Here is a 12,252-nt window from a genome sequence, read left to right as displayed (position 1 = left end):
CAAAAACCAAGGATCATAAATATTTATTTTATAGGTCTAATGATAAATCCCACAAATAAAAAAGTCAGATGCCATGTTCAAGTACAGTGATCCAAGAGCTGTGACTGTGTCAGGATGACAGCAGTGAGAAAAGAAGTAGCTTCAGCCTGCATGGTTTCAGAGTGTGGAAATTATAGTGCACAAGTAAATGATCTTGCAAAAATTCTCCCAAGGAATAGGTACCTCATCTCATGGTCCTAGGTAAGGGCTACCGAAACCTAAATGGGACAAACAAGTAGAGGATTGGCAAAAGAATTTTCCTGAAGGAAGTGAGGTCTAAGGGATGCACCAGAATTATCTAGACAAAGAGAATATCAAGGAGTCTGTTGTGTACTGTTGTGTATCTGAGAAAGAGGAGGGAGGGAGAGATGGAGGGAGGGAGCGAGCGAGAGAGAGAGAGAGAGAGAGAGAGAGAGACAGAGACAGAGACAGAGACAGAGACAGAGAGACAGAGAGACAGAGACAGATCAACAAAGGTGTGTCGTGTGAATATGTGACGAAAACATGACACCAAAGGAAAACAAATTTCAGTTCAGCACATAAGAGCAGGGCAGATTTGGTGCCAATGAGAGGTGCAGAACCATCACACATATCCCAGCCTAAGAGTATATCTAGGATGTGTCTGAACACTGAGCCACCATGAAAGAAGGAATATGCAAAGATTTGTATACTACACTGAGGAGCTAAAATTCATCCTATGAGCAAAAGAAAGTGAACAGATGGAGGAGAAGTCTGTCCTGAGGCATGTGGTTTTCCAAATCCTGCTAGAAAGTTTCCCCTAAAGGAACCTCCCTCCTGTAGAGACAGAAGTTCCCTTCCCTTTTTTGCCCCACCTACTCCTTTGCCAAGAGCACTGAACAGGAAGAAGTGTTTGCTTGGAGATGCTGCTCAGAGGAGAGGTTGTGAATAAGGACATTACCCATTACCCAAGCAGGAGCGGGCATTCAGAAGAAAAGGAACCCTGCCCACCACACCAAATATTAACTTATCAAAAAGACTCCTATCTGTATGCCAACCAAGACTCACAGGAAGAGATCAGGTAAGTCAGTCTTGTCTGTCTGTCCATCTGTCCTCTGTTCATTGGACACACGCCCCTGACACACTTGAGACTGCAGCTTTTATAAGTGAAATTAGCATGGCCAAGACTATAAGCTTGTGAGCAGGTGTCATTTCAAGACTAAGTACTCTTGAATTGCAGGACAATTACTTATTAGACAGGATTTATGAAACCACAAATGGAAACAAGGTTAAGACCTAATGCTAAAGTATAATTGAAGGACAGAGTTTTCTATCGGTGTTCTGGGCATGTGTGGGTCACCTCCTTTCACCGGTCAATGGAATGCCTGTCTCCCAGCTGTCCTTGGGTTCTCTGAGAAAGACACAAGGCTAAGGTCAACGGCTTCACTCCCAGATTCTGACAATGTTGCTCTTATCCCCACAGATCCCTGAACCCCCATCATCATGAACTGGCACATGACCATCTCAGCTCTTATCGTAGTAGTGATCAAAGTTGTTGGAATGACCTTTTTTCTGCTGTACTGTAAGTATTTGTGGAAGCTTCTTCCCCCGCTTCCTTATTGCTTTAGCCGACTCAGAATGCTAGATTGAGTGCAAAGGTTCAGTGCCCAAGTTCTTCCACACTGTCTTCCTACACTCTAGCAGATGCGTGGGGTCTGTGAGCTACAATGGAAATGCACAACTGACTGTAAAAGGGACAGAGCCCTTGCATGAAAGGCTTCACTGGAGAGTCTTCACTGGATAATCTAAACTAGAATATCTAGCCTGGCTTTTTTATTGTTGCTATAATTTTAAAAATTACTGTTCCAGTTCAACCCAATACGACTGTATGAAGAGTTAACTATAAGACCAAGGTTTAACAGAGGTGTGTGTGTGGTGTGTGTGTGTGTGTGTGTGTGTGTGTGTGTGTGTGTGTATACATAAATTACTCTCAATAAATTCACTTGGCCTCATAGCCAAATATTTAGTACTGAAGCCAGTAGGGAAAAAATGGAGGAAGGAAATGTGGGTAAATTGCAGCAGTTGGGTAAGAGGTATTTTCCTTGTGACTCAATGTGAACATGTAATATCAATAACAGGCACAGAAAAGACACACAAGTAAGTTAGTGAAGTGTGAATATACACACACCCCACGGAGGTAGAGGGAGCTCAGTGCTTCCTCCTGTGGTCACAGTTTCTTGCCATCCCCTGTGGCTCACTTGTCACCTTCATTTGCAGCCACACTGGTGCTGAGCCACTAGCTGGTTTTCTTTGCAGTCCCACAGGTTTTTGGCAAAAGTAGTGATGGCTTCATCCCCACGGAGAGCTACGGAACCACTAATGTGCAGAATGGTAATCTCTCTACTATCCAGATTCTATGTCGTGAATTCTAACAGTTCCTATGAATTTGCATACAGATGCCATGCAAAGGTCCTATTCTCCTTTACAAGTGTGGAAATGAACAGCAAACTCATTGATCGTTGTCTCTTCCGGGCTTTGTCCCCTATCGGTACTAGAGATCTAATCCAGGGCCTTGCTCATAGAAAGCACAAAGTCTAGTACTGAGCTATAAATCCCCTAGACCCTGTATGAAATGTATGATCCTCAGGTTCCCTCATGGGCTTGAGAATGAATTGTATGGGACTACTATAATGGATTGTAAATGATTTTCATAGAATCTTTTTGTTTACACTCCACATCCGAGTGTATACCAGTCCACCCCCCTCTCCGAGTTCCACATCCCACACCTCCTTCCTGCCCACCCCCTGCACTCCCTCCCTGCACACCTGGTCTCCATGAGGATGTTCCCACCCCACCCACCCCTCCAGAACTCTAAACTCCCTGGAACCTCCAGTCTCTTGAGGGTTAGGTGCATCTTCTGTGACTGAACCCAGACCCGGAAGTCCTCTGTAGTATATGTGTTGGAGGCCTCATTACATCAACTGGTGTATGCTGCCTGGTTGGTGATCCAGTGTCTAAGAGATCTCAGGGGTCCAAGGTAATTGAGAATGCTGGTCCTCCTACAGGGTCGCCCTCCTTAGTTTCCTCCAGCTTTTCCCTAATCTGACTCTTTCTGCTGCTTGTTGGGTGTTTTGGAGAGCAGTTATGGTTGGTCCCATTTTGTGAACGCCCTGTAGCCTCAGTAATGGTATCATCCTCCTGTTGAGCTGGATCTGCCTTTGGGCGAATTTCTTTTCCTCAGACTCTTCTCCCTTTCCATCCCTGCATTTCTTTCAGACAGGAAGAATTATGGGTCAGAGCTTTGGCTGTGGGATAGCAACCCAATCCCTCACTTGAGGGATTGATTGCCCTGTCTTTTTGCTGGAGATGGATTCAATAAGGTCCCTCTTCCCCCCTTGTGTTCTGAGTCTCTCAATTCCCAGGTCTCTGGTTCATTCTAGAGGGTCCTCCCAACCTCCTTCCTCCCAAGAATGTGTCCATTCTTTCTGCTGGCCCTTGGGGCTTCAGTCCTTTTTCCCCATCCAATACCTGATCATTTTCCCCTCTCCCCTCCCCCATCCCCTTCCCCCACTCCGTGGTTGTTTTCTTCTACCTCCCAAGTGGAACTGAGGCATCCTCACTTGGGCCCTTCTTTTTGAGTCCTGTGGACTCTTGGGTATTCTGTACGGTTTTGTTTGTTTGTTTGTTTCTTTCTTTCTTTCTTTTTGTTTTTGCTAATATCCACGTATCAGGGAGAACATACCGTGCATGTCCTTTTGGGTCTTAGTTACCTCACTCAGGATGATATTTTCTAGTTCTATCCATTTGCCTGAAAAACTCAGGACATCCTCCTTCTTAATAGCTGATTAGTATTCCATTGTGTAAATGAACCACATTTTCTATATCCATTCTTCTGTCATGGGACATCTGGATTGTTTCTAGCTTCTGGCTATCACAAATAAGGCCACTATGAACATAGTGGAAGATGTGTTCCTGTGGCATGATGGGGCATCTTTTGGGTATATTCCCAAGAGTGGTATTGCTGGGTTTTTAGGTAGGTCTATTTCCAATTTTCTAAGGAACCTCCAAGTTGATTTCCAGAGTGATCGTACCCCACCAACTTGTAATCCCACCAGCAATGGAGGAGTGTTCCCCTTTCTACACATCCTCGCCAACCTGTGCTGTCACCTGAGGTTTTGATCTTAGCCATCTGACTGGTGTAAGGTGGGCTCTCAGGGTCATCTTGATTTGCATTTCTCTGATCACTAAGGACTTCGAACATTTCTTCAGGTGCTTCTCAGCCATTCCAGATTCCTCTATTGTAAATTCACGGTTTGGTTGTATACCCCATTTTTTGATTGGGTTGTTTGATCTTGTGGTGGTTAGAGTTCTTTATATATTTTGGATATTAGCCCTCTATCAGATGTGAGGTAAGTGAAACTTCTTTCAATCTGTAGAATACCGATTTGTCCTATTGACGATGTTCTTTGCCTTACAGAAGCTTTCTAGTTTTATGAGGTTCCATTTATCAATTCTTGATCTTAGAGCATGAGCCATTGGAGGAAATTTTCCCCTGTTCCAATGAGTTCAAAGTTCTTTGCTGCTTTCTCTTCTATTAGATTCAGTGTATCTGGTTTTTATATCGATGACCTTGATCCACTTGGACTTGGGCTTTGTGTATGATGATAAATATGGGTCTATTTTCATTTTTCTACATACAGACAGCCAGTTAGAACAGCACCATTTATTGAAGATGTTTTCTTTTTTCCATTGTATATTTTTTTACTTCTATGTCAAAGATCAAATGTGTGCAAGTGTGTGGTTTTATTTCTGGGTCTTCGATTCTATTCCATTGATCAACCTGTCTGTCTCTGTACCAATACTATGGAGTTTTTATGACTATTGCTCTGTAGTAGAGCTTGAGGTCAGGGATGGTAACTCCCCCAGCCGTTCTTTTATTGTTAAGAATTGGTTTTGCTATTCTGGGTTTTTGCCTTTCCAGATGAATTTAAGAATTTCCATGTCTTTGAAGAATTGTGTTACGATTTTGATGGGGATTGCATTGACTCTGTAGATTGCCTCTAGTAGGATGTCCATTTTACTATGCTAATTCTGCCAATCCACGAGCATAGGAGATCTCTCCATTTTCTGATATTGTCTTCATACAGTCCAGTAGTAGGGAAGTACAATAAAATATGAATGTTCATGTCTGTTTTACCAACAAGATTTTAAGTGACTAGTTGGCATCTGGGTAAATGAATGTAGTCTTAAGCATAAACAGCAAGTAACAAGGGCCCCTATATTTCAATAGCCTATTGAGTCACTGTAGCTGTCTGCTCAGACAGCCAGTGCATCCAAGGAAAAGGAAGCTTTTGGGGTCCATTAATCTCCACATTTTATATTTTAAAAATCTCTAGATCAGTTCCATATTTCCTTTTCTGCTGTAACTCCCTGTATCCTGGGTCCACCTTAATCAGTTACCATCCATAGAGCTAAGGGAATATTAATGAGAAAAGCATCTAAAGTTGCTCAGGACAATAGCATCTCACAGAGGGTTTGGACTCCAGAAGTAAAGGGAACAGCAAAATTGCTATGGGGAGCCTGGGGTAAAAGTATGTGGGCAACCAAAAATGGACTTGGAATTATTTTTTCCTCTTCTTTTTTCTTGGAGGAGGTGACAAGCATGGATGAGAATCAGCCTGAGAGAACTGGGAAGTGAATGTGATCAGGGTGCTTTATGTAAAATCAAAAAAAAAAAACAATGAAAATGTTCTACTGGGTAAAAAACAAAAGTGCTTCAAACAGCTCTCTGGAAACAGGGTCAAATATGTATATAAGAAAGGAGTAAGAACCTCCCTTAATGGGCTTCTCTCTCTTTATCTATCTTTATCTCTATCTAAGCATTTCACATCTACTATCATAAGGAAGAGAGGTAGATAGGTAGATAGATAGATAGATAGATAGATAGATAGATAGATAGATAGATAGATAGTAGGGCCTGAGTGCCAAGTATAATAGATCATAGTAACAGATGCTTCAAAGACAGTATTTCTAACATTCAAGGTCCTTGTCCTCTCTATAGCATCTCTTTCAGCCTCTTTTTCCCTTCTTCCCTCCTTCTTTTTACACCCTCCCATCTCAATTTCATCTGCCCCGAATAGGATTTTCATCAAGGATGGTGGTTTTTCTTTCCACCTCTGGAAACATCAGGTATGTGGAAACACATCTAGAACACCAGAGATGTTTAGAAACAAATATTCAGAACTCAGCAGCCCACAGCCTATTGACTGCTGTGTTCACCATATAGTGTTCACCAGGATTTCTTTTCATTTCAGTCTCACAGATTTTTGGAAGAAGTGATGAAAGCTTCGTTCCCACAAGGAGCTCTGGAACAGGTACAGTGCATGATCCTGGGCTCCTCCCACCCCCTTGGTATTCACGAGCTGGATTCTCAAGGACCTTTCTGAACACCTCCTTTCTTGTGGGACTTTTGCTCAAAGGGACCATGAAGAGTTTTCATTCCCTTTATGTTAGGGACAGGAAAGTAGACCAGAGTAGTGGAGTTTCTTCCTGAATTGGGAAGAATTTATATCATGAGGTAGTTACAGAGAAATGTGCCCCATCATTTTATGACTCCATTCAAGGGCTCAGATTCCAAACCACTAATCACATGTATTCCTTCTCTGCCTCTCTCTCTGCTCCTTCCTGCTCCAATCTCTCCAGCCTGTCCCAACAACTGGGATTTTCACCAAGGAAGATGTTTTTTCTTCTCTACCTCTGAATCACCTTGGAAAAACAGCAGGGACTATTGTGCAACAAAAGGATCCACACTGGCAATTGTCGACACTCCAAAGAAACTGGTAAAGCATTGGGATGGTGTAAGAAAATAGTCTGGCCTACACCTGCTGCAGTTGGTGGAGTCTATGGAACAATTTGATGATGTAAGGGTAGGATGATAGTGAGAAGTAGAGATGTGCCTAGCTGAGAAGTTCACAGTCCTTATTGTAAACCTGAGAATGGAAGGTTCTTCATTTTCATCTACACTAGAATTCCAGATTCTGTTGTCTTCCTTATGAACCATACCCTAAGGATGGACCAGGACATTTAAAGTGCAAGAAATGACCAAAGATCTGAAGAAGTGGCTTAAGGACTGGGAGGATATCTCAATGGGTAAAGTCATGTGCTACCAAGCCTGATGACCTGAGTTCAATCACAGAGATCTAATATTTGCATACAAGGAGAGAAGCAATTCCCACGTATTGTCCTCTGATCTCTACAGAAAGACTGTGCCACTCATATGTGAGCACATACATATGTATAAAATAAATTATTTAAAATAAGTAAATAAATAAATAAATGTCATATGAACCTAATAAGATGGTTTAACAGATAAAGGTTCCTGTCACTGGGCTTGGTGACCTTCAATCAGTCCCTGAGGCTAACATGATCCTAGAGAGAATCAGCTCCCATGATTGAACCTCTAATCTCCAAAAGTGTCACATGTATGATTGTACACATAAATATATATACACAAGCTCACAAAAGTATGTTGACAGGGAAATGAATGAATGGATGCATGCTAAATATAATATAATTTCTCTGTGTTTGGTCCAGATAACCAGGTGATCTTACTTCCTACAAAGTTTTAGAACGTCTCTGTGAAGTTCTCTCTAATGGCATGTGTGTCAGCCAACATCCTCAACTGTCTTCCTGATTCCCAGAACCAAGCCAACCATTTACCACCAGCTTGGAATGCAGCAGTGAAGAGCTCACTGATGAACTTCTTTTTTAATTTCTAGAAGTTTCTTCAGGACAGAGCTGGGGCTGAGAATTACTTTATTGGTTTGATACGTCAGCCTGGAGAGAAGAAATGGCGCTGGGTCAACAACTCTGTGTTCAAGGGCAAGTACGTGAACAGCCTGCATTTCTCTAAAGATTTTTGCAAAACCTTTAGATAAGACAAAACCTAAGCATCAGACTGAAACAGCTCAGAGGCTTAGACTGGACTCTGTTCTACTATTCTAGTTGCTTCCAACCCATTTCTTTCCTATTTAAATTTTTATTCTTTTTATTTATATTATAATAATATGTTACATTCTATATTAATATATTATATGTTGTAATTAAATTAAGTTATATATTATATTAATATTTTATAATATGTATAAGAGCTGCTACTGTACCTCACATGATATTTCATAGGCCATTAAACTATTTGTCATGTCATCTCCCCAGATATAGCTCCTTCATTTAAAAAAGTTTATTACACACCTAAGCCTTACCTATGCCTCACAGTGGAAGCTGTTACCCTCAAGATCCTTAAAGGCATCACTCCATGGAGTCAAAGTTTGCAGGAGGCTGTAATATTCCAAAGTTTGCAGGTGGCTGTAATATTCCAGTATTCATATAGAGATGATGAGTCAGACAAGGACCAAGCTGGGTCTCCAATGTGTACATGAACTTCCTTACGGGGGAAGGAAAATTTATATCCACTCAGTGTCTACTCTTCGTCAGTCACTATGCTATGCGAAGCATGGATTATCTCTTCGTGTGTTCACTGGGATGCCACGGAGAAAGCTTTTATTACTTCCAGGCTCTTGAACTTAGTGTTAGAATGGTTAGAAGTGTGTTGATTTTCATATACCAACAAGATAGAGCTATCATTTGATTCTACAGTCCCTTGATCCCAAAAATCATACAACTTTTTCATGAAATGAGACTTTGCAGTTAGACCAAAAGGATCTTATTGACAGAAAGGAAGTATAAGAATGATAACAGTTGCCTTCACAAGTTTTTCCAAGAGCCAGCTCAAATCCAGGAAAAGATTAAAAATTCCCTCTCCTCTTGCCTTGGGTCTTCCTGTTATAAACAGGAATCCAATAAAAAAAATTATGATTGGGGGTGACAGTAATATGAGAAGTTAGACTGAGATTCTTTGAATCTGTGACTGTTCACAGGAGAGTTGAGAGGAAGCAGTGGGTACGGGGCTGGATTGGAGATGATGTATTGAAAAGCAGGGATCTAAGTTGGAATGAAAGACCGAGTGGCAAGAAGAGTGTGTGGTTGCATGAGGCTGCATTCCCTCCATGTACAGCTCCCAGGAGACCCTCACCAAAGGGTTAAAGTCAGAACAGAAACCAGGAGCCTAACCAAGCATTCTCTTTTCATTTAGTGTTACCAATCAGGAGCAGAACTTCAACTGCGTCACTATAGGTCTGACAATGACATTTGATGCTGCATCGTGTGACATCAGCTATCGCTGGATCTGTGAGACCACTCCCAAATGATCAGAGATCTCTACAAGAGTGAATATTTACAGAACCAGCAAAAGAGATTCATTGTGACTGAAACCAGTCCAGAAAATATAGAGCATCAAAGACTGTGCCCATCTTCCTAATGAATCCTCAAAGTCAACATGCCCTTTCACAAACATCATCGCACAGTAAAACTTCCTTTCTGCACTAAGTATTCCCAAGACTGAGAGGGGATTGGACTCTGGCTATCTCCAGACAGGGCCATGTTTCTGGAGATGAAATCCGTGTGGAAGCGCAGTCTGTCTCTGCAGAGCTGAGCCTTTTGACTTATCAGTAGGGTTTCCTCTGTTGACAGAATCCATTTCTTTTTTATCGGTTATTTTATTTATTTACATTTCAAATGTTATCCCCCTTCCCAGTTTCCCCTCCATAAGCCCCCTATCCCTTCCTCCATCCTCTCTGCCTCTATGAGGATGCTTCCCCATCCACCTACCTTCATCCTTAGAGAACATGCCCACACCACTGAGGAGAAACTGCTCATGAAGCAGATATGAGAACTGTTAGGAAGCACTATGGGCAGAAGACTATAAACTCGGCTTCACAACCTCCTCCATTCCCAGAAGACTCCCATTCCCATACTCTGTCTTAGAAGCAGAGGCCCTCCTGAATTGGGGGAGGACTTCTGCAGCTTGACTTGGAACTGAACAAATGTTGAGGGAATGATGAAAGTTCTGAATAGGACAGAGATAAACAAAGAGGATAAGGAAAGAGATAGGAAGAAAGGAAAAGTGGGAAGGAGTGGGGAAAGGAGTGATGGACAGGAGAAAAAGAGACAGGAGGGGCCAGGAAAGACACTCAAGCTAAATTTTTTTCTGGTTTTGGATAAAAGTCTATTGTGATATATATAATACCTTTTCATTAGAAAAGAAAGGGCAAAATTGGGGACAAATGGAAATCATGAGAGATGAAGCAGAGGTTCATTTGATCACAAGGAAAGAAAGACAGGAATGAGGTAGAAAATGTCTTGGGCACATTAACCGTTATCACAAGACACAAGCTACATACATACCTAAACTATAGGAGAAAGGAGATGTATTGATTGTTTTAAGTAGCAAGAATTAAACTACAGAGAAGCCTATAGAGAGTTAAAGGAATTAAAGCCACCCAATAATCAACTCATTACTTTCAACTAGTAGCAATATGTACATGCATCAGTAGTCAAAATAAATTGTAAATTCTGCTATTACAATACTAAGATATTTTTTCTAATTTCTAGGTTTTATAGTTGGTGTATTAGTAGATTTATATTTTTTAATGAGATAATGTACTACCTATTAAAACCTGCTTGAAGAAGGCCATCAAAAATAATCTGGTGGATACTGGAATTACATTTGTACCCAATGAGCTATGTGTTCTCTAATGGTCTTAATGGTGTCAAAGCCAGGGCAAGGTGGGCTTAATCTATGGTAGAGAAAAGCAATTGGGGTCTAATCAGATGTAAGCCCCAAAACTCAGACATCAGAAAGGAAATCTTGGTCCTTTTTGAGAAAAGGGAACTTGTGTTGCCACACTTCCTGTCTTATGACAGAATAGTTGCCTGACTCCCGGGGTCAGGAAATGAGGACATCTAATGATTTCTGTGGTTGAAGTCTGAATATCCCGCAAGACGAGAAGTTAGTTACTCATGTACAGGTTCTTAAAGAAGCCTGGACAAGGGCTGGCATGAGAGAGAGAATATTCAGGGACTCTTTGTATATTGTTTCAGTTACTGGGGAAGGGACTCATGAAGGGTAGGTAAAAGTGACCTTTATTAGGGAGCCGTGATATGAGTTTCAAAATGGACTTAGTAAGACATTTGTGTTGGAGTTTTGACTTTGCTTCTAATATACTTTCCCTTAAATATCAGGCACACTAGGTATAGTTTTTATAGCTTCATTAGGATATAAGTGACATATCCAAAAATTTACCCATTTGAAATGTACAGCTCAATATGTTTGGCACATTCACAGTAGTTTACAGCCATCACCTCAAAAAGAAATCCTGTAAGTATTAGATATCACTACAGCATCTTTGTACTCCACTCAGCCCTAAGGAGCCACACTGGTCTACTTCCTGTCTCTATGGAGCTCCTTATGCTGGGTGTCATATGAATAGAACCATACAATGTATGCCCTTCTTTTACTCTTTCCTCTACTTAGAATAAGATTTTCAAGATTCACCGATGCATTTCAGCATATAGTAGTGCTCCAGTCTGGATCTTGAGTGTCCCCCATAGGTCAAAGGCTCATTCCCTAGGATTGTGATATTGGAACATGGTAGAGCCTTTAAGAGGTAGTAATTCCTGGAATGTATGTAGGTCCCTCAGAATGTGCTTTCTATGAGAGCTGTACTGTCCTCAGCACTTTCATTTTGCTCCCAAGCCAGAACTGGTTGTTCTCTATTACATGCTTTTAACATGAAGTGTGGCCAACTAATTATGGGTTGCAATTTCCAAAACCTTTTGATAAGTTACTTGTCTCGGTATATGTTAGAGTGGTACAAAGCTTGTTATCACAATCTGTATTTCATTCTATGGCTGAATACTATTACATTTGTTTATAATACCTCAACAGCTGACTGGTATTTTAACTTTGTACCTGTCAACCATTATAACTATAACAAACATCCATTTCTCAAGTATACACCGAGGAGTGGGATTGCTAGTTCATTTGTTATCTGCTACATTATTTAAAGAACTTTCTGTCTTCAAAGGCTACTGAACCATTGCTAATTCCCATCAGGAATATGTATGCACTCTAATATTTTCCATACCCTTGCCAACCCATGCTGTTACCTAGCTGCCTTGTTTTATGCAAATGTGCTCCCGTGGTGATTTTGATTTGTATTTCATCTCCATTTTTCATCATCTGATGAAGAATTAGAAGCCTCTTTCTTGTACTTTGAGTAGCCTCTTCTGCTGAGAATGATACTTTTGTTGATATTAGACTTTTTAACTTAAAACATAGGAAAGGATATGGTCCTA

At 41.1% G+C, this 12,252-nt stretch overlaps 1 protein-coding gene across 2 annotated transcripts; it reads left to right on the top strand.

The window, feature by feature from the left end:
- The first annotated feature begins 912 nt into the window (after positions 1-912).
- On the top strand, positions 913-10,479 carry Clec5a (C-type lectin domain containing 5A). 2 transcript variants are annotated; one of them, NM_001109377.2, is made up of 7 exons: positions 913-1,078; positions 1,481-1,579; positions 2,314-2,388; positions 6,312-6,371; positions 6,700-6,836; positions 7,776-7,882; positions 9,149-10,479. In NM_001109377.2, the coding sequence occupies exons 2-7, from the start codon at positions 1,501-1,503 to the stop codon at positions 9,261-9,263; spliced, it is 573 nt and encodes a 190-aa protein (NP_001102847.1). In that variant the 5' UTR covers positions 913-1,078; positions 1,481-1,500; the 3' UTR covers positions 9,264-10,479. The 2 variants fall into 2 exon arrangements, with proteins under 2 accessions (NP_001102847.1, NP_001417249.1); NM_001430320.1 differs by lacking the exon at positions 2,314-2,388.
- Positions 10,480-12,252: the final 1,773 nt, after the last annotated feature.

Source organism: Rattus norvegicus, chromosome 4, assembly GCF_021556685.1.
Source record: "Rattus norvegicus strain SHRSP/BbbUtx chromosome 4, alternate assembly SHRSP_T2T, whole genome shotgun sequence".
NCBI classification, from domain to species: domain Eukaryota; kingdom Metazoa; phylum Chordata; class Mammalia; order Rodentia; family Muridae; genus Rattus; species Rattus norvegicus.
This window is presented reverse-complemented; position numbering and strand designations above follow the sequence as displayed.